Source organism: Mustela lutreola, chromosome 14, assembly GCF_030435805.1.
Source record: "Mustela lutreola isolate mMusLut2 chromosome 14, mMusLut2.pri, whole genome shotgun sequence".
NCBI classification, from domain to species: Eukaryota; Metazoa; Chordata; class Mammalia; order Carnivora; family Mustelidae; genus Mustela; species Mustela lutreola.
Genome location: NC_081303.1, coordinates 47,616,254 through 47,642,902, shown reverse-complemented (window position 1 = coordinate 47,642,902; position 26,649 = coordinate 47,616,254). Strand labels below are relative to the sequence as shown.

General features: G+C 47.4%; 1 protein-coding gene across 8 annotated transcripts in view; it reads right to left on the bottom strand.

Moving 5' to 3' along the window:
• The window catches only part of NAV1 (neuron navigator 1), a 254,837-nt gene that overhangs the window by 53,461 nt on the left and 174,727 nt on the right, over positions 1-26,649 (bottom strand). Inside the window, exon 1 of one of the 8 annotated variants that reach the window (XM_059146662.1) lies at positions 24,627-24,816. The exons of the other annotated variants lie outside the window; for them this stretch is intronic. Within the exon in view, the coding sequence (XP_059002645.1) occupies positions 24,627-24,679 (53 nt within the window). The 5' untranslated portion in view covers positions 24,680-24,816. Of the gene's footprint in view, positions 1-24,626; positions 24,817-26,649 lie in introns of those variants that run through there. 8 annotated transcript variants of the gene reach the window in all.

Here is a 26,649-nt window from a genome sequence, read left to right as displayed (position 1 = left end):
GAACACTCTGACAGATTTTGTTCAACTCTCAGACACCAAGGCTCGTGTTGTCAATGACTATTTAGGCTGGGGAGCCAAAATTCAGATTTAATTCCTATAGTCTAGCTTACATGGTACTATTGGCAACATTGAAAAATCGGGAAATAGCACAACTTTGGAGCCTTCCTACCACAAAGTCTGAAGATCTTGGAGATCAAAGACGGCTGATATAAAAGCCCAGGAAATTAGGCCCCAATGCCCTATAGTATCTTGGCCATTCTGCAAAATTCAGAAATCACATATTTCCACTGTTGTCATTTTTTTTTTAAGTCACTCAGTTCATAATTTCTACAGTGACTGCCAATGTTCCCTGTGGCATCAAGAAAGGGATACTGGAAATAAACACAAGGCCACCATCTCATCAAGCATCTAAAACGTCACCCCGATGTGCTCATGGAGAGAGGACGTCTGTCATTCCTGATAATGCCTGATGCAACAGAGAAGCGAGAAAACTGCTGTCTTCTCGGCCCCAGTGTAAGCCCACCTCCACTCCTGCTCTAGTTGTAGCCACTATTGGCACATCTGCTTGAGCTCAGTCTTCTTTCCTATAAGGCCTGAGGTTTTTGAGCGGTGGCAACAGGATCACAGGCCCAGTCCTAATCAGGACCCCATTTTTGGTCAAAATCAAACCATGTTTTTCTTTCATACCCTCTGCCCAAATCTGTACAGATGCCACCTCACCCGGGGCAAGAAGGCTTTGAGAATTCGCCTACTAGCATCGAGTCCTTAAACCGGTCTGGAGAACTGGATGCCCTTGCATTTACATACAAAATTCTGTGCCTATGTGTAAGTTCCTGGACTTGGATCATACTCTCAGATTCTCAAATGTCTATGGCCTAGAAAAAAATTTTTAAAAATTATCTTCTTGCCTTGCAACACTGCCTTCTTTATTCTGGCATTTAATCTTTGCTCTAAAGTGAAGAGTTTCTTAAGCCTAGACCATTGTTACAGACCAAATTGCGTGGGTGTTCCCCCCCCCCATCTTTAAAGGGAAGCCATAACTCCCAATGACTACATATGGAGATAGAGCCTTTAGGGAGGTCATTAAGGTTAGATGAAATCATTAGGGCAGAGACCTAATCTGACAGGATTGATATCCTTAGAAGAGGAAGAGAGGGGAGCCTGGGTGGCTCAGTGGGTTGGGCCTCTGCCTTTGTCTCGGGTCATGATCTCAGGGTCCTGGGATGGAGCCCTGCATTGGGCTCTCTGTTCAGTGGGGAGCCTGCTCCCCGCACTTCTCTCTCTGCCTGCCTCTCTGCCTACTTGTGACCTCTGTCAAATAAATAAATAAAATCTTAAAAAAAGAAAGAAAGAAAGAGACACCAGAGAGCTCTTCCTATGTGTGCACAGAGGAAAGGTCACACAGAGATACTGAGGGACAATGACTGTCCACAGGCCACGAACAGAGGTCTGATGAGAAACCAAACCTGACAGCATTTCAAGGTTGTAATTTTAGCCTTCAGAACTGGGAGAAAATAAGTTTCTATGGTCTAAGTCTCCCAGTCTTTGGTATTTTGTTAAAGCAGCCTAGGCAGATTAAGATAACCATGGAGTGATGGAAACTAACTTGTTTTTTATTAATACATCAATACTCCCAGCACCAGTAGGCGACATTGGACACCTACCACCCCCATCACTCAGACTGGTTTCCAGTTCAGAGATTTACTAACATTAAGCTTCTGAGCATAAGACCACAGGTCACTACAGCTGAAATCAAATTCAAAAGTCCATCAGCGGGGCACAGGAGAAGCTACGGACTAAGAAAATCAAGGAGTCAAGCAGGGTGGAAGGAATTATTGCTTGGACTTGGCAACAAAATAAGCCTGGAGAAATTCCACCTTTTTATGACACAATCAGGTTCTACGTGTGCTCTTCTAACGGCACAACGCATAGCTACTCAGCCCTGCCAACAGCCTGCAAAGCACTCCGCGGGACAAAATGGATGCGACTGGATTAGGGGTATCAGTGTATTTTATTGGGATCTTAATGCGGCAAAGGGTAATTGCAGGGTAGTGGGCGAGAGACAGAAGTGAGACTAGCAGGGGAAGACATGAGAGGCTGTTTCCGAGGTGTGGTTTAGTTAAAGCTCTGCCATGTCAGCTGGCAGGGCCAGAGCAAAAGGAAAAAAAAAAAAAAAAAAAAAAAACCAGAGCAGAAAGTTGAGCTGTTTAACGGGAGTCTCCTTAATTAGGACCAACTGTGGGTGAGGAATGCTGAGTCGGCTGGCCACAATTTGTTTGCGTTTTCTCTAGTTTCAGAGATTTCCCTTTTTGCCTGCCTCCAGCCTTTCCCCTCCTCTGCTGTTTTCACAGGGGTAGGAGTGAAAACACAAGGCACCAGCCCCTCTTTTGCAGAGGTGTCCAGATGAGGAAATTTGAATCCTCCACTGACTGAAAGATAACTGGGAATCTTTCTCAAGAAAAGGGGAATGTTCCGAGGGGTGCCATCAAATTCACCTTCAAAGAAGGGCCAGCCCTTCGGGGGAAGGCTCTGGAACACTGAGTGAGTGTCTTTATCTCCACTGCTCTTCATCACCAAGAGTTTAACTAGTTTATCTTAGCCTCCATTTCCCCAGGGATAGACAAGTAAATCAACACCTATGAAGCAAAATGTTTGGAAAGTTGAACACTGGGGAAAATAATTTTGAGTATTAACTTGGGCAAAAACCTATCTTGACAAATACGAAAAAGTCACAAAATTAAGATGTCAATGGAGAAAAGCAATCTTAATTGGAGCTCCTGTGGGTTTTTTGTCTTTTTAAAGATTTTATTTATTTATTTGACAGAGATCACAAGTAGGCAGAGAAGCAGGCAGAGAGAAGGGGAAGCAGGCTCCCCGCTGAGCAGAGAGCCCAATGGGGGCTCGATCCCAGGACCCTGGGATCCTGACCTGAGCTAAAGGCAGAGGCTTAACCCACTGAGCCCCCCAGGTGCCCCTCCTGCATTTTTATCATAAAATCTGAAGAAGGCTCTTAAGAATACTCAATTGGGTACTGTTTGGAACCAACATTTCCTTTTCTGCCCCAAACTATTAGAGATGTCCCATCTTATAGATTTTTGGAAAGGGATGAAAATGATATTTGATTTAAAATTTCATAAGATACTTCCTGTTTCCTCCCCACTTCTCACCCACATTCTTCCTGAGGCCTTTCTTAGGAGTCTGTCCCGCAATTCCCAAATCCCTGGCTAACTGAGAGGAAATGATACAACAGTGTTTGCATTTCTGCATTTTTCTTGAAAGCAGTTAGGGAATTAAGAGATAACTGACAATATTCTGAGAAGTTGGGAAGGTTCACGTGAAATGCCTGGAGCAAGGCTTGGCAAGTTTTTCCTGTAAAGGACCAGAGAGTAAATAATATAGGCTTTGAGGGCCATATGGTGTCTGTTGCAACAGCTCATCTCTGCCCCTGTAGCAGGAAAGCAGCCACGGACAGTATGTGAACAAAGATAGCTACGTTCCACAGTGGACTTATTTATGAACAATGAAATTTGAATTTCAGGTAATTTTCACATGTCACAAAAACATTACTCTTCTTTTGATATTTCCCCCCCCCCCAATCACTTGAAAATATGAAAACCATTCTCAGCTTTTTGGGCCAGGCAAAAAAAAGAAAAGCAGTGGACCAGATCTAGCCCGAAAAGCCAAAGTCTGTCAACTGCCAGGCTAGACCAAGCCAAAGACAAAAAGGTGAAAAGAAAATAAGAATTTCTGACCTGACAAGTCCCGGACCAAAAAGCAATTTTGGACTAAGACGGTCCTCCAATTTTATTCCCTCCCAGTGCCCTTCTGATCTAACCTGCTCAATTTACAAGTCAAAGCCAGATTTTTCTACCAGCAATACTACTGGCTAGGTTTTGACTCAGGAAATAAAAAGGGGAGAGGAGTGGCTGGCTGGATGGAAAAATAAAAGGAAAAAGAAAAGATACTAGTATCCTTTGCACCTCTTTGCCAATCCCCGCCCCCTGCCCGCAGCCCTGGAATCAGGTGGTACTTTAAAGTAAGATGGGACTGAAACATATTTGCCGCTTTTACAGTGATTTATGAGGGACTGACAGAGGCAAAAGTCTTTTGTAGTTGGAAACGCCAATCCTGCTACACAGACAGGTTGGAAGAAGTCATACAGAGTGCCTGTGCCCTGTGTCACGTTCTGTTGCTATAGTGACCACAGAGCAAAGCCCCTGATATTAACAAGCTGCCACCCCACTTCGGATCTCAAGCACCCTGTGAGCTTACAGTGAGAAGCAAAAAAGGTGAAAAAAGATAGGACTCAGGCCCTAAATTCAGACTCCTAGGCTAACGCATCTGTGGAACCCTGAGCAGTTTCTGGCAGCTCCGAAAGATTCAGGCCAGAATGCTGGTGTGAAATGCTGAGCTGGCAATAAACACCTCCAGCCTTGTAAGCTACTCTCTCGGCGGAATGAGGCTTCCCACCACAAACCAAATGAACTGCCAGGCCTTCCCTCTGAACACATCACTCCCCTCTCCCCCTCTTCTTGACTTCTTTGTATCATATTCAATCTTCGCATTCCATTCCCCGGACTTCCATTATCACCTTTTTTTTCCCCCTTTGACTTTACTAAATAAAAAGTCCACTTTCCAACGTCTTCCTTAGAGTTCCACAGAAACTGAGATCATTTTTTTTTTCCTATTCACCAAGCCTGGGTCAAAAATCCGGACTCAAAATCGAGGGCTAATATACCACCCAAAGATTCTGCTTGTAATTACCTTAATACTGTCCACATTTAATCTATACGAGAAAAACAAAACAAGGAACATTAAAAAGAAAAGCTAGCAAAACAGAAATAAAAACACATTCTAAATCCTAAAACCGAGAGAGAGAGATACTGGACCCTGATTCTTCTTGTCTGCCTGCTTATGTACTATCACGTTGAGCTTAGAGGGACCAACGTGCTACTTTAGATCCAGAGGGCGAATCTCTAGAAGAAGAAATGCAAGGTATGTGTGACAGTATGACACTGAGTAACACACACCAAGGCAATGACGTCCAAATCCATGGATGCACCATAACCACTCTTATTCTCCATGTCAACATACTGAGAAACCAACCCATCACAACTTCCGCTCTCAGGGACTCATACCTTCTTGAGATCCCTCAAGAGAAACTCAGTGAACAACCCTGGATGAAAGAGGTTACGCTCATACAAGTTAGTGCAGGGTCACACAAAAGAAGGTGTTATCCCTTCGCTAAAACTAAAGGAAGAGAAATGCCCGGGGCAGCTTGGAGAGTCACAAATAAAAAGACAAAGCTGTTTCCCAAGTTATGGAAACATTTTAATACAGCCTACTTAGATCACATTCAAGTTCGGCCCTGAGCTGAGATGGAGAGCCAGATGCTTAACGGACTGAGCCACCCAGATGCCCCTAAAACAGTGTTGCTTAAAAAGGCATCTTTAATATGCTGCGTTATATACTGATCCCATGGCACCTGCTTGTGTCAGAAGGGCATGCATTCTGTATTACTGTTTAGTGGAGATGCCAGATCTGTACCGATCCACGCACATACTCTAATCTTATGTTTCTTTGTGACTATCACCAAATCATTAGGAAAACAAAAGTCACTGTGTGCCCACTACTTAAATATGTATACCAAGCACTTTGCTGGCATTTAATTGTCATTTACTCTTCTTATTAACCCTGAGTTAGATATTATTTCCATCTGACCTCTAGGAGAGCTAAAACTTAAGACAGGTAAGGTCACATGCCCAAGGTCCCAAAGCAAGTGAAGAAACAGAGCCAGTTTAATATCAGGATCTGTGACTCTAAAGGCTCTCTCTCTCTCTCTCTCTCTCTCTCTTTTTTTTTTTTTTAAAAGGTTTTATTTATGTGTCAGAGAGAGAGAGCATAAGTAGGCAGAGGCAGAGGGGAAAGCAGGCTCCCCGTTGAGCAAGGAACCCATCTCAAGACTCTATCCCAGGACCCTGGGACCATGACCTGAGCTGAAGGCGGCCGCTTAACTGACCGAGCCACCCAGGCACCCCTGAAGACTGTTTTTACCTGCTACGTATGTGATGAATACTCCCATCATGAGAGAAAGAACTAAAATTCGGGATTGTCACAGAATAGCAAAACTAAATTAGGCATTTACTCAGCTCACGAGGGAACCCTTTGGCATTACTTCTGCAGTGCATTACTTGGCAGCTTTCCAAATGGCGCTGCACAGGAGGGCGAGGATCACGGATGCATCTCGAGGGGCAGTTTGCACAAAAAGGTGGTCTCCGGTAGGTTTAATCTGTGCCTGCTCCACCCCTTCTTTGCCTCAGCTCAGCAGTTAATGAAAGTGGGGACTGAGAAAGGTGAAAAAGAAATGGGTTGGGTCTCCAAAGCCTGCAACCCCAAACAGAATCTGCCTGAAGGAGTGACAGGCTCCTGGTTCACTAAAAAGGGGGCGTTAGAGAAAGAGGGACATAGGATGGTCTAACTTGACAGAAACCTTTCATATTTGCCCAAGCTGACGCCTACAAATTGCCAAGGCAAACTTCTTTAAAATGAGCACCATCAAATAAAATCATAACACCTCGAGGCTACAAAAGAACAGGTAAAGACAGATCGTGGTTGAGGGGGCAGCAGAATGGGAGGAAAAGCCAGCAGCGAGTGATAACTGACTTAGTACTTGGTGGGTTGGGAGCTCTTTCTGGACCACCCCATCCCAATATCTAGAAAAACTCAGCCAGGACCCTACCTGGCCCTTAAAGATGAGATTCAATCTTCTGGATGTTGTTCTGCAAAGAAAGTCTTTGTAACCCATGGGTAGGAGTCATAGTGAGGAAGGGGAATGCTGGATATGCTGGATAGGTCTCCCAAATGGGATGCTCTATGGGGTCTTTTGGATCCAACAGGGCACCCTGTGGCCCAGGGTGCTGGTGATGGGGAGCTGCAGGGGGTGCCCTATACATGGTGCAGCCCAGGACCTTCTAAAGGACCACAGAATTGGCTGTGTCAGCCGGAGAACTCCTCTTGCACCCTCACACATCATGGCTAGACTGGCCAAGTGGTACTATGATGCTCCCTCTTCAGATGACTTTGTCTTCCATTTGGGGCATGGGCCAGTCTTCATAGCTGAAGTTGTCAATGTCATGGCACCTCACAGCTTAGGCTTTGGGGTCAAAAGCATCAACTGAGTGGCTCCTGCTCCCACTCCAGCAAAGGAAGTCCTCCCCACTGGCGCCCCCTCCCCTTGTCTATCAACATCCTATGACTGCAAATGACTCTTTTTGGTGCTGAGGTCTGTGCCCCACATGGTGGCTTTCCTTTTTTTTTTTTTTTTAATATTAATTTATTTGACAGACAGAGATCTGGGGTTTTGGTGTTTTAACTCTATGTTGTGTGTAGAGCTTATCTGAAAAGAAAAAAAAAATTTTTTTAAGATTTTATTTATTTGACAGACAGAGGTCACAAGTAGGCAGAGAGGCAGGCAGAGAGAAAGGAGAAAGCAGGCTCCCCACGGAGCAGAGAGCCCGATTCGGGGCTTGATCCCAGGACCCCGGGATCATGCCCTGAGCCGAAGGCAGAGGCTTTAACCCACTGAGCCACCCAGGTGCCCCTGAAAAGAAAATCTTTACAAAATAGAAAGTAGATAGCAGTGGAGTAGGGCCCAGACTGGACTTGAGTATGAGGGCATTTAGCAACCCCTTCCTTACGCAGAACAGCTTGTCAAAACCACAGACCTGCAAGCTCTGAACATCTTCAAGCTCAAGAGGACATGTTCCTCTCTCATACTCTGCTGGATGAAAATGAGTTCAGAAGTGTTTCCTAGGTTAATGGCATGTCTTGGGTCAGCTGACTTTGGAGAACATCATTTGATTAAGCATTGAAGATGGAGTCTATACTATGAGCCCGTGTTGTGTAGTCTCTATCCCAAGACAGAGGATCAAATCTAGAAACTGAAAGAAATGTCTGAAAACTCTCTCCCTTTAGAGATCTTGAGGAGGAGCTGCTTTTTCAGGTGTTCAATGGACTGAATGACACGGAAGTCAAGCCCAAAGGGCAGGTTGTTGAAGATGGAGATAATGGGGAATTACTTTTTTGCCTATGACATCCCGGTGGTTAAGAACTAACAGTGTTGCGTTGGTCAGTGTAACAGTGGTGATTTTATGGGGAGCTCACTTTAACATCCTCTTATGCTACACCTACGACTATGATTGTCACTACGGAAGGAAACCTTTAGGGGTCAAGCAAGAATCATTTACTGATCAAGCACAAAGATCGTCAAAGTAGACAAGAAAAAAAAAAAAGAAACCAGTTTTTCATTAGTTCCATGCCTTTTTCAACTCCCTGGAGAAGGATTAAGTATTAAAAACAAAACAAAACAAAAAAAAACTGTATGTGTTGGAAGAGAAACCTGTTGTGTCTGAAGAAAGAATTTTTCTTCAGGATGAAAATGCAGAGAATTTCGACATATTCAGTCAGGTGAACGCAAACTACTGACTGAAAAACGATGCAGCAGAAGTGGGGAAGTGGGGATTCTGAGGCATCACAAATCAGAATGTTTTAGAGTCGGCCCTGCTTGGCAGCCACCCAGGACCTCACTAGCCAGGGAGGTCAAATGTTCCATTATCAAACATAGAGGCTCTTGAGATATGTCTTGGGCCCTCTGTGGGGCACCTTGAAGAGAGGAAATAATAGGAAGACCTGATAAAATGGTTTGGTTTCAGAATAAATGAGGAAGTATGAGGTGTTTGGAGAACTAGGCATTTTAAATGCCCGAAAATGTGATTATAGTGTTTTAATTTCATTAAACTCTATAAAAACACATGAAAGATAGAGATTTAAATACTTTCATGCAGGCTCTGCAGTAAGCCCATGTTTGCACATTTTCCCCTTTATCTTCAGTCTGTTCCTTGGAACATCTTAACCCTGAGAGAGTCAACGTTTAGCTCTTCTGAGGCTACTTTTTCATGGTGGACCTCCTCTGCCTACCCTTTACAATTAAAAAACAAACAAAACTCCCTGAAACTTTCCTTCTAGGAGATTCTTCCCCATTTCAGGCATCAGGAGTGAGCTCCCTTTAATGATTTCACCTTTCAAGTACTTCCCTCACACAGAGGAACCCACAGGTCTAGTACATTAGTTGCCAAATCTCACCACGCACACCACCATGACTCTTGTTACAGCCTCTGAAGAAAATCAAACTAAGAATTCAAATAATTGCTGAGCCTGCATTTGATCATAGAAACCACAACTGATAGCCAATCATTACTGTCCCTTAAAAAATAATGATGAGGGACACCTGGGTGGCTCAGTTGGTTAGGCGGCTGCCTTCGGCTCTGATCGGGGTCCTGGGATCCAGTCCTGTGTTGGCTTCTGCTCAGCGGAGAGCCTGTTTCTCCCTCTCTGCCTGCCTCTCTGCCTGCTTGTGTTCTACCTGTCTGTCAAATTAAAAAAAAAAAAAAATTAAAACTAAGTCAAGCTAAAAAATAAGTATATCCTTCTTCCATCTTGAGTTTTTTAAAATGTTTTTATGCAAAAGATTGAATCTTCATTTTACTAGGGTAAGGTTTTTTGTTTTTGTTTTCCTGTGTGTACGTCACTTCTTTCTAGTATTGCTGAAAACAACTGAAGCATGTTATGTGCAAAATGTCAGCTGGGCATGGTTAAGCCGCCAACTCTTGATCTCAGGGTTGTAAGTTTAAGCCCTGCATTAGGCTCCATGCTGGAAATGGAGCATACTTAAAAAAAAAAAAAGGCAACTAGGCAATATGTAAGCAAGGTACTAAGTTATAGTTGTCTTTACTTTGAATTCTTATTACTGATGTCTAAAGGCATTAGTTTTTCAAAAAAGTTTTATCTTTAAGTACCTAATGTTATTCCTCTGTTCCTGATTGCATTTTGTTCACATTATCCTTGAAACTATAGTTTCTTCAACCTTTTGGTAAAATGACACCATATGAAATACTTGTTATATCACTAATTTTGAGAGCCAACTCTACATGTTGAATAAAATGAATTATCTCCCCATCTAAAACAGTGGCCAAGTCCATGATATTGTGATGCCTAGTAAGAAATATATATATTTGGTTTTTGTCCCTGTTTCTGGCATAGAGCTCCCCAAATCCTAGGAATTTCTTAAGCGCTAAAAGCAATACAGGTGTCTTTACTTATGTCAGTGTGATGACTTTTGGATCCCAGCTAAGGATGGTGGCTGGTGGCCAGCGGAACCAACCACATGATTAGAAGGCAGGAACTTCCAGTCCCTGTAGGCTGAATCCGTTGGCAAAGGTCGATGATTTAATCAATCAGGCCTACTTGATGAAGCCTCCATAAAAACCCCAAAAGAACAGTGTTTGGAGAGCGTCCGGGGTTGACAAACACAGCAAGATGCTAGGGCAGCCCACTCAGAGAGCAGAGAAGCTCCACGCTCCTTCCCTCATACCTTGTCCTATGTGTCTCTTCCCTCTGGCTGTTCCTGAGTTGTACCCTTTTATACTAAACTGGTACTCAAGCAAGTAAATGTTTTTCTGAATTCTGTGACCTACTTGAGCCCATTAATCCAAGCCAAGGAAAGGTTTTGGGAGGGCAGCTCGGGTTGATAGCCAGGAGGTCAGAAGGCCGGTGAACACTGGACTTGCAACTGGCATCTGAAGTGTGTGTGTGTGGGGGGGGGGCAGTCTCTCAAAACTGAGCCCTCCACCTGTGGGATCTGATGTCTCCCCAGGCAGAGAGTGTCAGAATCCCGACGGACCGCAGGATGCCCAGCTGCTGTCGGAGAATCAGCATCAACACTGGAAGTGGATGTAACAGGACAAAATAAAATTGTATCCTGTGGTCCAAGTAACACAACAAATTCTAGCACAGGTAATAGGATTGAAAAGGTAAAAGCAGATCCAGCAGGAGAAGGTTCTCTCGGGTGCTTGCTTGCTCAGGAGACACACAGGGAGAACGTGTATTTGCAGGCTACCGCTGTCCTACCTACACTCATCATTCCCGCCTTACCTGACGCTTCTTCCTCCACTCACTGGCAACTGGACCGCATCTCCGCTGCTTCACTAAGATCTCTCCCGTCAGGGATACCAGGGCTCTCTACGTTCCTAAACCCAATCGACTTAGGGGCGCCTGGGTGGCTCAGTGGGTTGAGCCTCTGCCTTCAGCTCGGGTCATGATCCCAGGGTCCTGGGATCGAGCCCCACATTGGGCTCCCCACTCGGTGGAAAGCCTGCTTCTCCCTCTCCCTCTGCCTGCCTCTCTGTCTACTTGTGATCTCTCTCTCTCTCTCTGTGTGTCAAATAAATAAATAAATCTTTTTTAAAAAAGAATTTTTAGTCTTGTTTTTCCTGCCTCTCAGTGGTATTTCCCAATGTTAGTCACTCCTTGAAATTCTTCCCTTTATCTGCCTCAACAGCAGCACTCTCTTCTTGTACCCTCTTATCCAGACTCTTTCTTCCTCTGCCAACCCTTTAAACGTTGGTCTTTCATTGTAAGTGGCCCTTGACTGACCGGTGTTCTCATTCTACCCATTTTCCTGGGAGTTTTGTCCCTAGCATAGATGACAGCAAAGTGTCTTCCTCTACAGCGTGAGAGGAGTTGAATGGTGGGGTCTGGCACAGAGTAGATTCTCAATAAAAACCATGTTGAAGGAGCAAACCAAGGGGTCATATTAAAATGTTTTTAAGGATATGGGTGAGAATCCTGCCAGAGTCCATGGTAGGAAAGAAGGCCAGATGGGAAAACAACAATTACTAAAGGTTTTCTTCAAAGCAATTTTATTCTTTTGGGAGTTCCCAGGTTCCCTTTTTCCTTCCTTGGACTTTCATCGCCATCCAACTGGTAATGTACCTAGTTTTGGCAAAGAGTGTATGTAAAAGCTTCAGACTGGGTTCCTATGGTTGGGAAGGTTACACCAGGATCTTTTTTACTCCATCTCTAGGTTAACAACAATCATCCCATACAATTACCCACCAGGGGCCAACACTTTATGTAGCCCCCAATCTATTTCTGGAAAAGCCTCCTATGTAGAGTTTTCCCAGAACAGCTTAAAAATGCAAGGAGTAAGGAGAACTGGCTGTGAAGCTGCTTATGTGTAAAATTGTTTGACTTCTCATAAAGAGAGCTCCCTGGGAACCCGAAGCCTGGTCATTTCTGTGGAAAACACTTAGCCTATCCTGGTCAATGCCAAATGCACAGCATTTGAGTTGAGCACTGTCGTTCTGAAGGAATCACTGGAGAAGCGCTAAACTGTTACCTCAATCTCTTTAACAAAAACGTTGAGAGCTACCTTCTTACACTAACTTTAACCACTCTCCAATCTCAGACAGTCACCGAACATGAGGTCACCAAGTTTTCCGGTCAAACGCTGGATGGTAGAATTTAATAAAAAAGAGAGGTTTTCTCCGATTACCCAATTATGGGCTGAAATTTAAATATAGCACAATTGCTTCTGCTTTTCCCATTTATGAGCTATGCTACGTAGCTCCTACAGGGGCTCATCAATTCTGTCTTCTAGGACGGACTGCAGTCCTTACACCACAGTGGTGCCTAAAGAAACAACTTTAAAAAAAGCACTTAAGTTAAAAAAAAAAAAAAAAGTATTTACATTATCTTCCGTGCCCCTTCTCCCCCCAAATAGCCATTTCTTAGATTAAGTGAATGCTCTTCACTTGGGAAGACAGTTAAAATCGACCAAGAGAACTTTCTTTGCTTGGGGGGATGTGGGTTCCCAATCGATTCTCAGATCCCGGGACAGATCTGAGATACTACACAAGGTAACCTTTAATCAGAGCCTCTCCTCCCCACCCCCCAAAGCAACCCATACATTCTTTCCTAATGTAAAGATTTCCAACAACAGCACAAAACTAGCTGTTAATAATAGGTCCCAACATGTAAATTACAGCGGTCTCCAAAAATAAAGCTTCATGGGGGGAAGAAAATCTGCAAGTTACCGCGGTGAGGTAGACGCAGGGAAAGAACAGTTTCCTCACACCACGGACATCTGGATGTCCTTGCTCAAATGGCAGACAAGAATTCCGAACACAGTCCTTGGAAGCGATTTTTTGTGTGTGTAAACCACACCATGACTTTTCCCTACCTCGCCTCTCTGTCTCCTGCCCCTTGACCAACCTTACAATTAAACATGCAAGGCTTGTTCCTGAGTCTCAGTCTCTCCTGACGTTTCTAGAGAGCAGTGGGGTGGAGGGGGGGACAGGGGGGCAATGGGGTAATCTGTTACCTTCTCAGCACTTTGTCTAAGGTCATGACTGGGCCCCCAAGTTACTTGTGAAGTTTTCTTTCCTGCCAACCAGCCCATGAATGCTTATAGCCTGGAGGCCCTTAGAATGAGAGTACTTGTTAAGGATTCCAAAGTAGTGTTCCCAAGAGGCCCCCTTGGTCCCTGCATTCTGAACAGCTTCCTCCCCGCACTAAGATGCTCTATTCTTCTTTGATGAATTCTACCAAGAACACTGGACAGGTTTGTCCAAAGAAATCCCAGCATTATAAAAGTCCCATTGAATGGAAAGTTTCCTTGTCGCCCCACCCCCCACCACCACGGGGGGGGGGGAGGGGAAGGACCACTCATCTGGCCTCAGTGGGCACTGTCATTTTCACAGCCCTCTTGCCTTCATCTTTATCTCAAAATTAACCCGCCTTCTTATCTTAAGTCATTGGGTTCATGGCCTGCTTACTCTCGGTGAAATATCTTTGTTGAGAGCTCTGAAGGTTTTTCACTTCAGAGAGCAGGACAGCTGAATACCACATTGTGCCTGAGGGTCAGAGGTCAGCATCACAGAGAAAACCCAGCTAATGCGTTGTGAAAGACCTTCCTTTTCGTGGGCAAGTCTTCCATGCATGTGAAACTAAGCCCATCTCTCACCTAGCACAAAGCCTTGAACAAAAAGAATGAAAAGAAAAAGGAATCTTAATTCTTCACCAGTAAGTGGATGAAGTAAAGATCTCATTCCAGAGAAACAAAACGACACGCAGGTGTTCAGGCAAGGTAAAAAGCCGTTTGTTCTATGCCCCAGGCAGGACACTCTGCCCACTGGAGGATGAAGGATACATGGAGGAAAAAATAACAGGGAACTGAAGAGATTTAAACTTCCCAAACCCTCACCTGCAAATGCCAAATATACCAAACATTTCTGTAAGGCAGATGCCCTACCCAGTTTTCATAGAATCAGGTATTGAAGTGTCTGGAGTGCTTCACAGGCATAAATACCTGGCCATTTTTTTTGTAACCGATAATTGCTTTCAACACCCCCGCAAGCCTGGATGGCCACAATTCCGCAGCAAACGCTTCCCGAGGCAACATCCCACTCTGACAACGTTCCATCCCCTCCAAACGGTCTCCTGCTCACTGTGCAGTGTGTGCTTCTCCAAGAAGGAGAAACTGAGGCTAGAAATCTTGCCCCTGGGTTGTGAACAAGTCAGTGTCAAAGTCGGTAGGAGACTTCTGGGTGCTTCACGTCTTTCCTGTGGCATTAAACACACACTCCAGTGCTGCCTGGGTACAAAGCCCACACTTAGCACATGAACCTTTTCCCCCACTGACATCTCTCACGTGTCCTTTACTTCTGCTTTCCTCAAAATGCCTCCTGCCACATCACCTCCCCGGGTCGAGAGGGAGAGAAGTTTTTGTTATCTAAAGATACATATCACAGGGAAAAAATAACAATTTGGGGAACACGGGAAATGATTGGCTAGGAAACTGCTCTGGGGATTCACATGCTTTTCTTGGGCAACTGAATGAAATCTCTGCTCTGAGGCTTTCTCATCAGTCTGGGGCTTTGGCATAATCCTTAAAGAAGTCAGAAGAAGGAAGACTGAAATGAAAAGAAGAGAAAGTTAATCAAAATCAAACGGGGTTTTGTTTCTGGGAAAGGTGCCTTCAGGCAACAGACAGGAACAAAAACATCCTGTCCTTTCTTCCATTTTGTTCTGAGGCAGGACGGATCCAGGGCTGCTTCTCAGCTTAGAAAACGGGTCCCTGCAGTTCCGTCTCACCCTCCAGACTTTCTCACATTTGGAAGAACAAAGCCCTAACAGGGGACCTCTCATAGGTGCCAGCCTTCTGCGCATCAACTAAGTGTTAACTTAGAGTAAATACAAAATTCATCCATTATCGCTCCAAAGGTGTCGACAATGAATGAATATAAGATATACCTTGGGCATTAAAAACTCTGTCCTCTAGGAGTGCCTGGGTGGCTCAGTCGGTTAGGTGTCTGCCTTCCGCTTGGGTCAGGATCCCAGGGTCCTGGGATAGAGTCCCACATCGGGCTCCTTGTTCAGCTGGAAGCCTGCTTCTTCCTCTGCCTACCTGTGCTCTCTCTCTCTGACACATAAATAAATAAAATCTTTAAAACACACACGCGCGTGTGCACACACAGACACACACACCCACACACACCCAACTTTGTCCTCCACTCTCTCCTGGGGAGAGCACAGTTTGGTCTCATATAGATTTGGAGAAAGAGAGACACAATAATGACCTAATCGAATAGTTTGAAAGCCCCCCTCCCTTTTTTTTTTTTTTTTAAAGATTTTATTTATTTATTTGACAGAGAGAGATCACAAGTAGGCAGAGAGGCAGGCAGAGAGAGAGAGGAAGAAGCAGGCTCCCCGCTGAGCAGAGAGCCCAATGTGGGACTCGATCCCAGGACCCTGAGATCATGACCTGAGCCGAAGGCAGCGGCTTAACCCACTGAGCCACCCAGGCGCCCCTGAAAGCCCCTTTTTAAGAGGAACCCTCTCTATGAACATTTTCACCCGAAGTCCCCAGTGTATAAAACAGGTAATAACAGAGTTACTCTGGTTGAAAGGGCGGCAGCTGCTCAGGGTCCACTTGCCCTGCCCCCCCCAGGTCCCCTCCAGCCGTTAGCGGTTTCATCTCAGCTCCTTCCTCCCCCGTTACCATGTCCATACAAGTCATCCAGGCAGATGGTGGTTTTTCTACGTTTAAAGGCTTCCCGAGAAGGCCCTTCCACACCTTCCTTAGGGCACTCATTTCATGTCAAGTCCTCGTTATAGAGAATTAGAGACAGGCGCCAGTCAACCTATGAGATTCAAAGTCCTAGAACCAGCAGGGATCCCCCCCCCCACACACTTCTGCTTTTCCACCTCCCCTCTGTACCCCTACACCCACAGTGCTTTATTATATCCAGTGTCAGTTTAAGGTTTTCACAACGTGGAGCAATCTGAGAGCAAAATCCTTCTAGACTTTTATAATCTCCCTCTAGGACCTTTTAAGTCCTACACTTATCTCAACAACAGTTTTACTGACAACTTGCCTTTTCAAGCTCCCCCAAGTCTCCAGTAATGTAGTTTTTATAGAAAGGATTTTTTTCTTCTTATACTCATATTTCATCAGCTTATGTCATGATCAAGTGAAACTATGTCAACTGGCGTAAACAGGTTTAGGAACAAACAGCTCTTGGTAAGTGTTCAGCCCGACTGGTGGGAGCAGAAGGGTTCAGGCACAGCCAAGAGCAGAAGGAATATTGGGTGTGTGGAGGGCATGGAGAGCAAGTCCCGGGAGAGGGCTCTGCTCTATGGGATGCCCGGAAGCCCTGCAACAAGATGAGGGTGAAATTCACAAGGCGGAAGACACTATTACATCTCCGCTTTGGACCTTTCCTGCTTCTCAATATATTCCTCCTGGCTCCACCTCTGGATTTCTTCATTAAGGGTGAAGACCGGGGGTGGGGGTGGGGGGAATAGATAAGGAAGTGAAGTGGACTGAAATAAAAAATGCAGGTTATTTCGGAATCCTTGGGCTCCCATCAAATGATCGGCAGTATTTTACTTGGATGGCATTATTTTACTGGTAGACTCATTCCGGGTTAGAGAGAGTCTCAGTTCATCTTACGAGACAGACAAGGAGTGGCTAAGAGGCTTGCCAGTGTAGACAGTGATGTGAAACCCAGAGCCAGACCCAGGAGTCCTGACTTCTTGGGGGGTCTCCTATAGGTGGCAGTGCCTCCCCAGCGCAGCAAGATTTTTTCCAAGGGCTTTGGACGTGCTGGGGATCCAAGCTGCTTTCACAATGAACAGCTCTGTGCCAATTTCAAGAGTTCGTTTCTCAGATAGCAGGAAAGCTCCTGAACCAGGCTTTGCAGGAGTAAGCAGTGACTTCCTCCCTCCTGCAGGAGGCATGGTTGGCTTCTGGGACCTGGGACCTGGAGTGGCCCTTTTTCCCCTAAGGGTTGGAGGCCAGCGTGGAGGTTGGTGGAAGCTCCCCACTGAGGGAAATGAAGTGGAGCAGCCTTAATCTCAATCCCTTCCTAAACACCCCATACATGCCGACCCTCTGCACCCCTGGCTTTGCCAGAGGTTTCCATACAGGGACTCCAGAAGAAAAACAAACACTTAACCAATAATGAATACGAGATTCATCTCTAGGAGATGAAAACAATTTCTATTAACCACAGGAGAACACTGGTGTTATTCCATATACCTCCCCCTTCACATTTAATTTATAAGAGTCGGGGGAGGAGGACCCTGTTAATTGAACAGGGACAAGAGAAGAAAATTAATAAGTTAACATATTGCTCATCAGATTTCAAAGGTAATTCTAAAATGTATAAGGATGGAGAATAGTGGTCTCTATGGATTTTCCTATTCAGAGAGCCGCCTTTTCAGGAAAAAAGGTGATTCGTGAGTCCTTCCCAGGATTAGCTCAGTGCTGGCCTAAAAGGCATCTGCAAGGCTGTTAAACTTGAACCCCATATATTAGAGGACCCACTCCTGTGAAATTGCTGTGGGGAGCTCTGGATTCTGGAAGAAGGCTCTAAGAATAAGCACTCAGTAGCAACAGGTATGGAAAACTGGGTTGCAAATCCTGGCCTGGAAATTACAAGGATGTTCGGCGGGAATTTATGAGAGCTAGATGGGGAGAAACAGTATAAATTATGGGAACTGAACCCATACCTAACAGGAAAAAATTGGAAGAAATGGCACACATTTCCAGAGCATGGAAATCCACCACAACGTAAACAAGGATCTCACTAGGGAGCTCTCTTCAGACAAGAGGATCTGATTAACCAAAGAAGTGCTGCTTCCCAACTGCGTGTCAGAGAGTGAAGGAGCGAGGTCTCAGATTTGTGCCATGGAACACTGGTGTTATCTCAGCCACCACCGCGTCTGGGGGGTCAAATTCCAGAAACCCTGACACCCAAGAATAATTCCGAAGTATTTATTTTTCCTGAGGGCCTTGGAGCCGTAATTCCACTCACTGGCAGAAATACTATTCTGTTTAGAGCTGTTAAAAACCTATTTTTAAAATCACACATTTGGCAGATCATCAGGACCAAAACCTGGTAGTCGAGCATAGTCTTATAGAAGAATAGAAAATAATCCATGGGAAAATGTCCCAAACCTGAGCAACACTTTCATGCATGTGCGTGCACACACACACATTCTCTCTCTCTCTCTCTCTCTCTGAGCATGAGTGCACGCACCAGACAGCTGCCAAAAGAATGAGGGGCGAGCCGGACATCAAAGATGATGGAGTGGGATGTGCCTTCTGTTCCAGTTTTCCGACATATTACCCATTGATCCCACGGCCTCATAAATTCTCTTCAAGAGAATTCATCCTGGCCCAGGGCCCTCTCCCCCTCTCCTTTCATACCTGAAAACCTTCCTCCTTCCTGAGTACCCTCTCCAGATTTCCCTGTAGTTTACACTTGAACTTTTCATGCCTGCCACACTCACTGTGCTCTTAATGCAGTGCTCCTTGACCTGGTTATAAATCTTTTTTTTTTTTAAGATTTTATTTATTTATTTGACAGACAGAGATCACAAGTAGGCAGAGAGGCAGACAGAGAGAGAGGAAGGGAAGCAGGCTCCCTGCTGAGCAGAGAGCCCAATTCGGGGCTCAATCCCAGGACCCTGGGATCGTGACATGAGCCAAAGGCAGAGGCTTTAACCTGCTGAGCCACCCAGGTGCCCAAATCTTGTTTTTGACTTGCTTGCTCCCTGTTTCCAGCTCCAATTATTCCCAGTGTCAGAAATCAACATTCAGCTCTGCTACAGATTAATCATACCATGGGGACTGAAATAAGTAGTCTTTTTCTCTCTTTGTAGTGAGGAGCATAATTCTTGGCACACAGCAGGCAATTAATAAATCCTCACTGGTGGATGGCTGATCGGCTTCTATTTTCTGTAGCTGTTCTATTTCAGGAGATAGGATTTGAGCCAATCTAAAGAGCTCTAAGTGTGATGTTGCCCAGGCTAACGGTGGTATATGTAAGTCTGGACTGTTACATCAATCTCTTATGATAGAAACCTGTTAGCTATGTGCTGTCATTAAATTCCACATAGACACCACTTGACGAGGGGTCCCTGGCCCCTAGGAACTCATGATTAGACAAAAATACCACCATGTAACAAATGAATAGGGGGAAAACTATAAGCTGGAAAGCAGCTTCCCTGGAGGTTGAAGAACCTCATTAACAGCTCTCCATTTGTACAAACTAACCATCTCAGAAAGCAGCCTACGTATTCTCAAGGTTGCGGAAAGCGCTGAGTTCCTCAGACTCACATTCAGTCCACGGCAGAATGGGCTGCAGAGCGAGCCAGAGCTGTGTTTGCATTTCTGCTCTACCACGTACTAGCTGTGACTTTGGGACAGGCATGCTCCCTCCCTGAAAGCGTGCTCACATCCCCAAAAATGGCCATATCACCATCGGCTCTTCCTGGTTGCTGGGATAAAGAAGGGAAAAAATAAAGCCCCCAGCTCAGGTCCCAGCAAGTAGGTAGGTACCCAACTTCCCTCTGCTCTCCTCTTTGGAATGACCTGCCCACGACTCAGATGTTGCCTGTAGCCATACAGGAACTAGGAAGACCAGTTTATGAGGGAAGCTCATATGTGCCATTCCCTCTGTAAGTCCACGGGTGACATCAAGCCTCTCCACTGTGGAAAGACGACAGGGGCCAGGGTGTTGTGCATGGGTACACAGGCACATGGGCAGGGGCTTTGATATTCTTTCCCCCAATGACCTGTCAGAGTCTTCATGGCAGAGAGGGTTTCTAAGATTTAAATGTCTAATAATGTCCAAGAATTTAGTATTTCTAGAAAATTCCTGAAGCATCCCAAGAAAGGGAGGATGAGGATGAATCTTCGTATCTGACACGTTCTGCCCATGGGTAGCCCTGGACTCTGCTTTCGTGGCAAAGGCAAGGGCAGGCCATCATTCTGGCCATGAACTTTGCCTGAGACGAAAACCGAGACCAGGCTCTGGAGGAAAGAAGCCCGCGGTGTTATCAAAGGCTTCCTGACAGGATTCCCGGTGGTGTCGAGCAGGAACGCTTTGATCCAGCTGTGTTTCAGGGTTCTGTCTTAGACAAGGAGTGTCTGTGATCAACGAAGCCACAGCAATGGTGGGTCTAGGCAATGAAACTGGAAGATGACATATGGTTTCTCAACTAAGGAAAACTCCCTTTCTCCTCAAATGAGCTCTGGTTCCACTGGAAAATGCACATTTTTGCTCTCACGCCCAATGGAAATGCCATCTTCCCGGCAAGTCCTCCCTAACCTCTCTAACGACGGCCCCTCCCTGCTTACTTCTGCTTCCTACACATTCCATCTGGCGTCCCAGGGATGGGTACCCTATTTCCTCCATCAGCCTGCATTCTCCTGCATTATTCCCCCTCCAATAACATATGTATGTGCTCAATGACTTTTATTTATCTGTGTTCACTGAAAGACGATAAGCCTCCTGAGGGCAGACACTTTTATGTCTGTCTTACTGATCACTACTGACCTCCCGGTTCCCAGCACTGGGCTTGGCCTCTGCCCGGGGCTTGCTACAGTTTGTTGAATAAATGAATAAACGTTAGCTCCGTAAAGGGTCAGCTCAGTGTCTCCAGCACCCAGCATAATGACTGGCACAAAAGTATCACATAGTAGAGGCTCATGAAACAAGTTTTTTTTTTTTTTTTTTTTTTTTAAACGATGACATTTTTTGAAGGGGCGATTTTTATGTAAATTGACATTAAAATAGGATATACAAATATGGCCTCCTAGTTAGTATAGAATTTGGACTGAATAGAAATCTGAAGATGAGTAATTGAGAATTAGAGAAAAAAAAATAAAAAATATATTCACAGCCAGGAAGTTATTTAGTCTATTATTTGACTGGCACCCTCATGAGGGTCCTAGCAAAACGGAAGGGAAAAAATTGAAGGGAAAAAGCAATCTTGAAGAATCTAGGAGGGACCTCTAGTGCCTGCAAGGCACCTCAACTAATAAATATCACTTCTAGGTGCTCACGTGTTGTAAGCACTTTGCCCTTCCCATCAGCTCACAGTCATGACTATGTCCCAGCGGGTAGAATGGTCAGGAATCAGACACATTTCATGGAGAAGGAAATGGAGGCTGGAGGCTACGCAACCTCCGTAAGGTCATAAGGCTAACTGTGATGGAGCCCTAGTCCCGAATCGGGTCCACAGACTCCCCAAGTCCAATGCTCTTCCCACCTCACTCCCACTAGACTTCCTGCCGACTGCAGACCGTGTGGAAGCCTTGAACACCTTCAACTTGTGCATCTGCAGCATCTGGCAGTCCCTGGGCCTGGATCAGTGTCAGTGAGAATGAGCTCCTTGGACAAGTGCTTCAGGGGTTGGCTTCAGAGTCAGACAGATCTAGGGGTGAGAACAAATCCCACCACTGTGATCTTGGATGTGATTACTTAACCTCCCTGTGCCTCAGTTTCTTCATTTGTGAAATGGGATGATGATAAACTATACCTCGTATAGTTTGCTGTAGGGCTGCAAGAGGGGAATGTTGATTAAGCGCTGAACATAGATCGTGTTTTAGAGCATCCTATGATGGGGGAAAGTGATTGGCTCAGATGCTGGACACAGCCCATGAAGTCTTTCTTACTGTAACACTTGCCGCTTGGTAACTCTCTCCTCCCTGCCTCTCAAGCAGAGCGCAGGGGCTTTGCAGGAAGAGGTTAAGCCGGCAAGTGTGGTTTGCCTGCATCAGTGCGTGCTTAGCCCCATAAAATCCGCTAACAAGAAGCAGCTCGTTGGCTCTGCTGTCCCTCGGCATTCTGTCTTCTCGCAGAGGCTGGGTTTGTGCCAAGCTGAAGTCCCATGCCCCAGGGGGTCTCTGCGGGTTGAGTGAGGCAAGTGCTGTGAGCGGATCTTGTTCCCACTAGTCCCCAGGCTTTAGCTAAGGGCCCCTTCTAGGAGGGAATCTAGGAATGTTGAATGGGATCAATGCCTGCACCCTGGATTTCCTGCTTAGAAGAATCTGAAGGATGGTGATTTCTGGAACAGGAAAGAGAGGGGTCACCAGGAGAGATGGGCAGAATGGCGCTCATGGAGACAATCTGCCATGACAGATGCAGTAATGCCAGGCATCTGCTCCGAGGCAAGTGGAGCGGCTAGTGGCTCATCACAGCTCAACTCATCAAAACCTGGGTATGGAGATATTGTGGGCCAATTAAGCCATTCACCCCAATACTTTACATCCCTTCCAAGCTGCCTCCTTTGGAGCTTAAGGGGAACCTGCACCTGAAGGGCAAGCATCTCTTTGATCCCTGTTGGCCCTAATCAAGTATCATTTACAGGGAAGGTTTCGAGCTGTCTCCAGGGCAAAGGCTTGGGTCAAGCTCTCCCTCTGTGGATTGCAGCTACGGTAGTTAAATTTTACATTTGAACCCTGGTGATTTGAGGACTGACCTCCACTTTATAAAATCCGCTCTCTCCTTGCCTGCCAAGGACAATTAGCCTGAAAGTCTAGGGCTTGGGTGGAAAGGAAACTGCAGCCCAACCTCGCCCCACCCACCCTAGCAGGCCGGCGGGCTGAGTGTGTGTAATGGGACGGGCTCCGCTCCCTGGGCTGTGGCAGACTGCTCCCCACCCTGGCACACCTGCCCAGAAGTCTGTTTCTGGTAAGGAGCTGAGCTAGTCCTCAGCCAACTATAGCCCCAGGATAGGCACTAAGCTCATTGTCTACAAAGCCTAGGGTTCCCAGGGTGGGGTGGGAAGGGGTGGAGCAGTGCAAGGGGGCTGGGAAATGAGCCATTCAGAAGAAATGACGGCATACCCTAGAAAAGGCCCTGTGCAGGAAGGAAGGAGTGATGGGCTCAGGAAAAGGAACCAACTAAAGGATTTTCATGTCTTCCAGTGATGAAGGAGTGTAGAACCAGTGCAAATCTGGGTTCAGTAACCGTTATACTCCTGCATGGGCACTTCCTGTGGATCTCAAGTAGGTTCTGAACTGGGGTGGTGGTGATGGAAGTGGAGAACAAGGTCAGGGACAGCCCCTTCCTTCTACTTTCCCAGGGCTCAGAGACTCAGGACTCACCCCCGGATCTCACCAGGAAAAAAGAATCCCCAGAGGTCCCTACGTAGATTGATTCTTTGTTCAAAACTGGTTCCCCTTAAAGATAAATCCCACTAGTCATCTTGGCAAAGTCAGTCCGAGGGTCCCAAGTCCCATCCCAGAGGGGCTGCAGACTGTCCCACTGTGGTGGGGGACAAGAAGCTGGGGGCCAGCAGGACTCTGGCCTCCAAGGGCACCCAGTGCTGCAGAGGCCTCTCCCTTGTCAGGGCTTGCCTGGTTCTGTTGCTATTACCCTAGGCCTGCATGTCCGTGGGGGCTCTCCCCAAGGAACCATGGGGAAGCAGAGAATGTTCCAGGGTGCAAGGCTGGGCTCTTGGGGTTGAGAGCCCTGAGGAGGTTTGGGGGTGGGGGTGGTCTCAGCATCAGGCATCAGGCCTAACCTCCAACTTCCTTCAGCCAGCCAAGTCAAAGGGAGGCTGAGGGGAGGGAGTGTGTATAATGGGGTGGGAAGCTCCCAGAAAAACCAGAAAGCATCAGCTCTCTTTCTCTAGCTGTTGGAATTTCCTAATCCTCTCTTGGAAGTACAATTTCCAAGTCGGCTCTGAAGATCCCGGTCTGGCTGTGCTCATACTCACTTCCCCTTAGTGGGGAGCCTCTATGCACGGCTCCCCTTACCAGGGTCTGTGGTCCCCAACCATGCAGCTCCCAGATTCCTCTGCTGCTCATCCCTTCCCAGAGTAGAGTCCCAGGCTTCACTCTTAGGGGAACCAACCAGCTGTGAGGTCACAAATTCACCCCTACCTCCCCACCTTAGGTCTCACCCCCTCTATCTCCTTACACCCCAGAGCTTCTGGGTCAGGGAGACCCTCCCTCTGAAGACCTCTCCCCTTCCACTCTCTAGGTCCCTAAGAACCTCAACACCACCCCCCCCACCAAGGCTGGGAGTGGGAACAACCCCCCCCCCCATACACTGCAGCAGCAACCATCCAAGTTCAATCAAGTTGTGCCATTGTCTCAGCTTTGTCCCGGTCCCTGGGGAGCCCAAGCGCCTTGCCTTGCCTTCCCGCTTCCTTCCCCAGACCCCTCCACACACCCACCTCCAACTCCCAACGCCAACAAGCCCAAGACTCCGGCTCCGGCACCGGGAGCAGTGCCGGGAGCCAGAGGACTCTGGCGGTGCCCGAAGTCCTCCCTCCCTCTATCAGAGAAGCAGGGCCGCCAAGACCCTCCTTCCTGCAGACCCCACACCCACTGCTGCGGTAATAGTGTAGCCAGGGACCGGGGCTGGGGCTGGGGTTGGGGAGCTCCCAACCCGACCCCAGCACTGCGGCAGCCGAGCGCTTACCTGCGAGGGAAATTCACCGTCCTTCCCGACCTGGGCAGGGGCAGATGAAGCATCTTCCCCGGCTCAGGCGGCCATTCGCCGGGTGGGCACCCAGCGCCCTCCCCGGCACCGCGGACACCCGAAGAGGTCTGAGCCCGGGCCACGCGGAGGGCCAGACGCCGACTGCTCGCCGGCCCTCCGCTCCCTTTTCTCCCCACCGCCCGGGCTCGCACTTACGGCTCCAGCTGTACTTAAAGCGACAGAGCCCCATTTCGCCGCCGCTGACTTCGGTCCCGAGCCCCGCAGATGCAGGCTGCGAGCGGGCTCTTTAACGCCCAGAGCAGGTAGACAAAGAGCCACCGCAGCCTCAGCCTTCCGGTGGCCTCGGAAGCCCGGGAGGTGCAGAAGCGGGCTGGGGGCCTCGACCTCCACCTGGGCTGCTCCGGAATTAACTCCCGTGCTGCCAGCTGCGGTCCCTTGGGCGCCCTTACTCGCGCTACAGGAGCAGAAGGGGGTGTGGGCAGCGAGCCAGGGAACGAACCGGTGTATACCGGTGGGCACGGGTCCGGGAGGCCTGGGTTGAACCTTCCCCGGGCGGGGCTTCTTTCCAGACCCCCTCCTGGCCCCCTGTCCGGGCTCTAAAAAATTAGTCAGAATAAGAGCAGGGGATAGGTACATCACCTAAAAGGAGAGCGTGGTGGGGGAGGAAGGTCAGACCACGGGCACAAATTACCAGGGCCTTGGCTCAGAGACCTGGGGTGGGGAGGGGAGACTAGGAAGGTATGCCCTCCAGTAGTGGCGAAAACCTGGGGGGCGGGGGTGGAGGGCTGTTTTTCCAGCTTAGGGAAATAGATATGGTGAAAGGTGTGCGTGTTAGGGGAAGACTGCCAGGGAGAGGAATCGTTCACACCTTGCAAGGATCTGTGCTTTCATCCAGGAGGCATTTTTAGCTGACTAAGAAGAAAACGATCTCAAAGAGGGAGGATTTTAGTTGTAAAGAAGAACAAGTGGGATCCAGTAGCAGCACCCCCTTCCACTGAGCTCCCTTAGGGTCTTCCTGAGCTCCTAACTCTCCCCAGCAGAGACCGGGAGCTGCACAGATGCCCTCCTCACTGCTTCCTGGGGGTTCTCTCCTTGCTCCTGGAGGGGGCTAACTGTGTAAGGTTGGGTCCCCATCTCACTGTGATCTGGGCAAACCGGGGAGACCATGTTTTAGAAACGGACAGATGTTATCTGCCATTTCTTGAAGCAATAAAATCAACAGCAGTGATCTTTTTAAAATGCACCCCCTCCCCCCGCCCCCAGTACATACCTAAGAGGTCAGTGTGCCGCTGATGCTGGGAAGCTTGGGGGTGATCCAGCTGCACACAGAGACCCTCTGGGTTCTCCTAGGCCTGTCACCCCAGCACCCTGAGCTTTCTGGGATGGGTTTTTGCAAAAGTTAAAGCACAGGAGATTCACACTCCTGAGCTCCTTCCTGCTCTCCAGCCTTTAAGGAGGTCTGGCCATGCTTTGAGTGCTAGGGATGGCCCTTTTCCCTAAAAGCCCATCTGGCTCTGGTCCTCTGATTGCCCAGGGCCACTGACTTGGGGCTGCATCTCTAAATGGGGGAACTATGTCTTGGAGTTCCCTTCAGAGGGATCCCCCAGCACTGAGTTGAGAGGGGTCTACTTCTGAGGTTGCAGAAAAAGCTGTGGTCAAGTTTTCTAAATATGCTTGGAGATCAAAGGGGAGTAAAGAGCTGCGGTGATCCCAGCATGGGGCGGGGAGTTGATTTTTATTCCCTTTACTCAGTGCTGGGTGGTTTCAGTGGTAGGACTTAGGAAAGGTGCACCAGATCCCAGGCAGACCACCTTTGAGGGGAATCAGAGCAAGGCAGGTGGTTTTCTCCAGTGTTTTCACCCATCTCGGGCCCCAGACCAAACCCCTATCCTGGTTCTTCTGTCCTGGTCATGTCCACAGCCAGGCCATCCTCACCGCCACCCCAACTGGAGGGTGAGCGTAATCAGTTTTCTCAGGAGAGTCTGCCTGGGCAGCTGTGTTG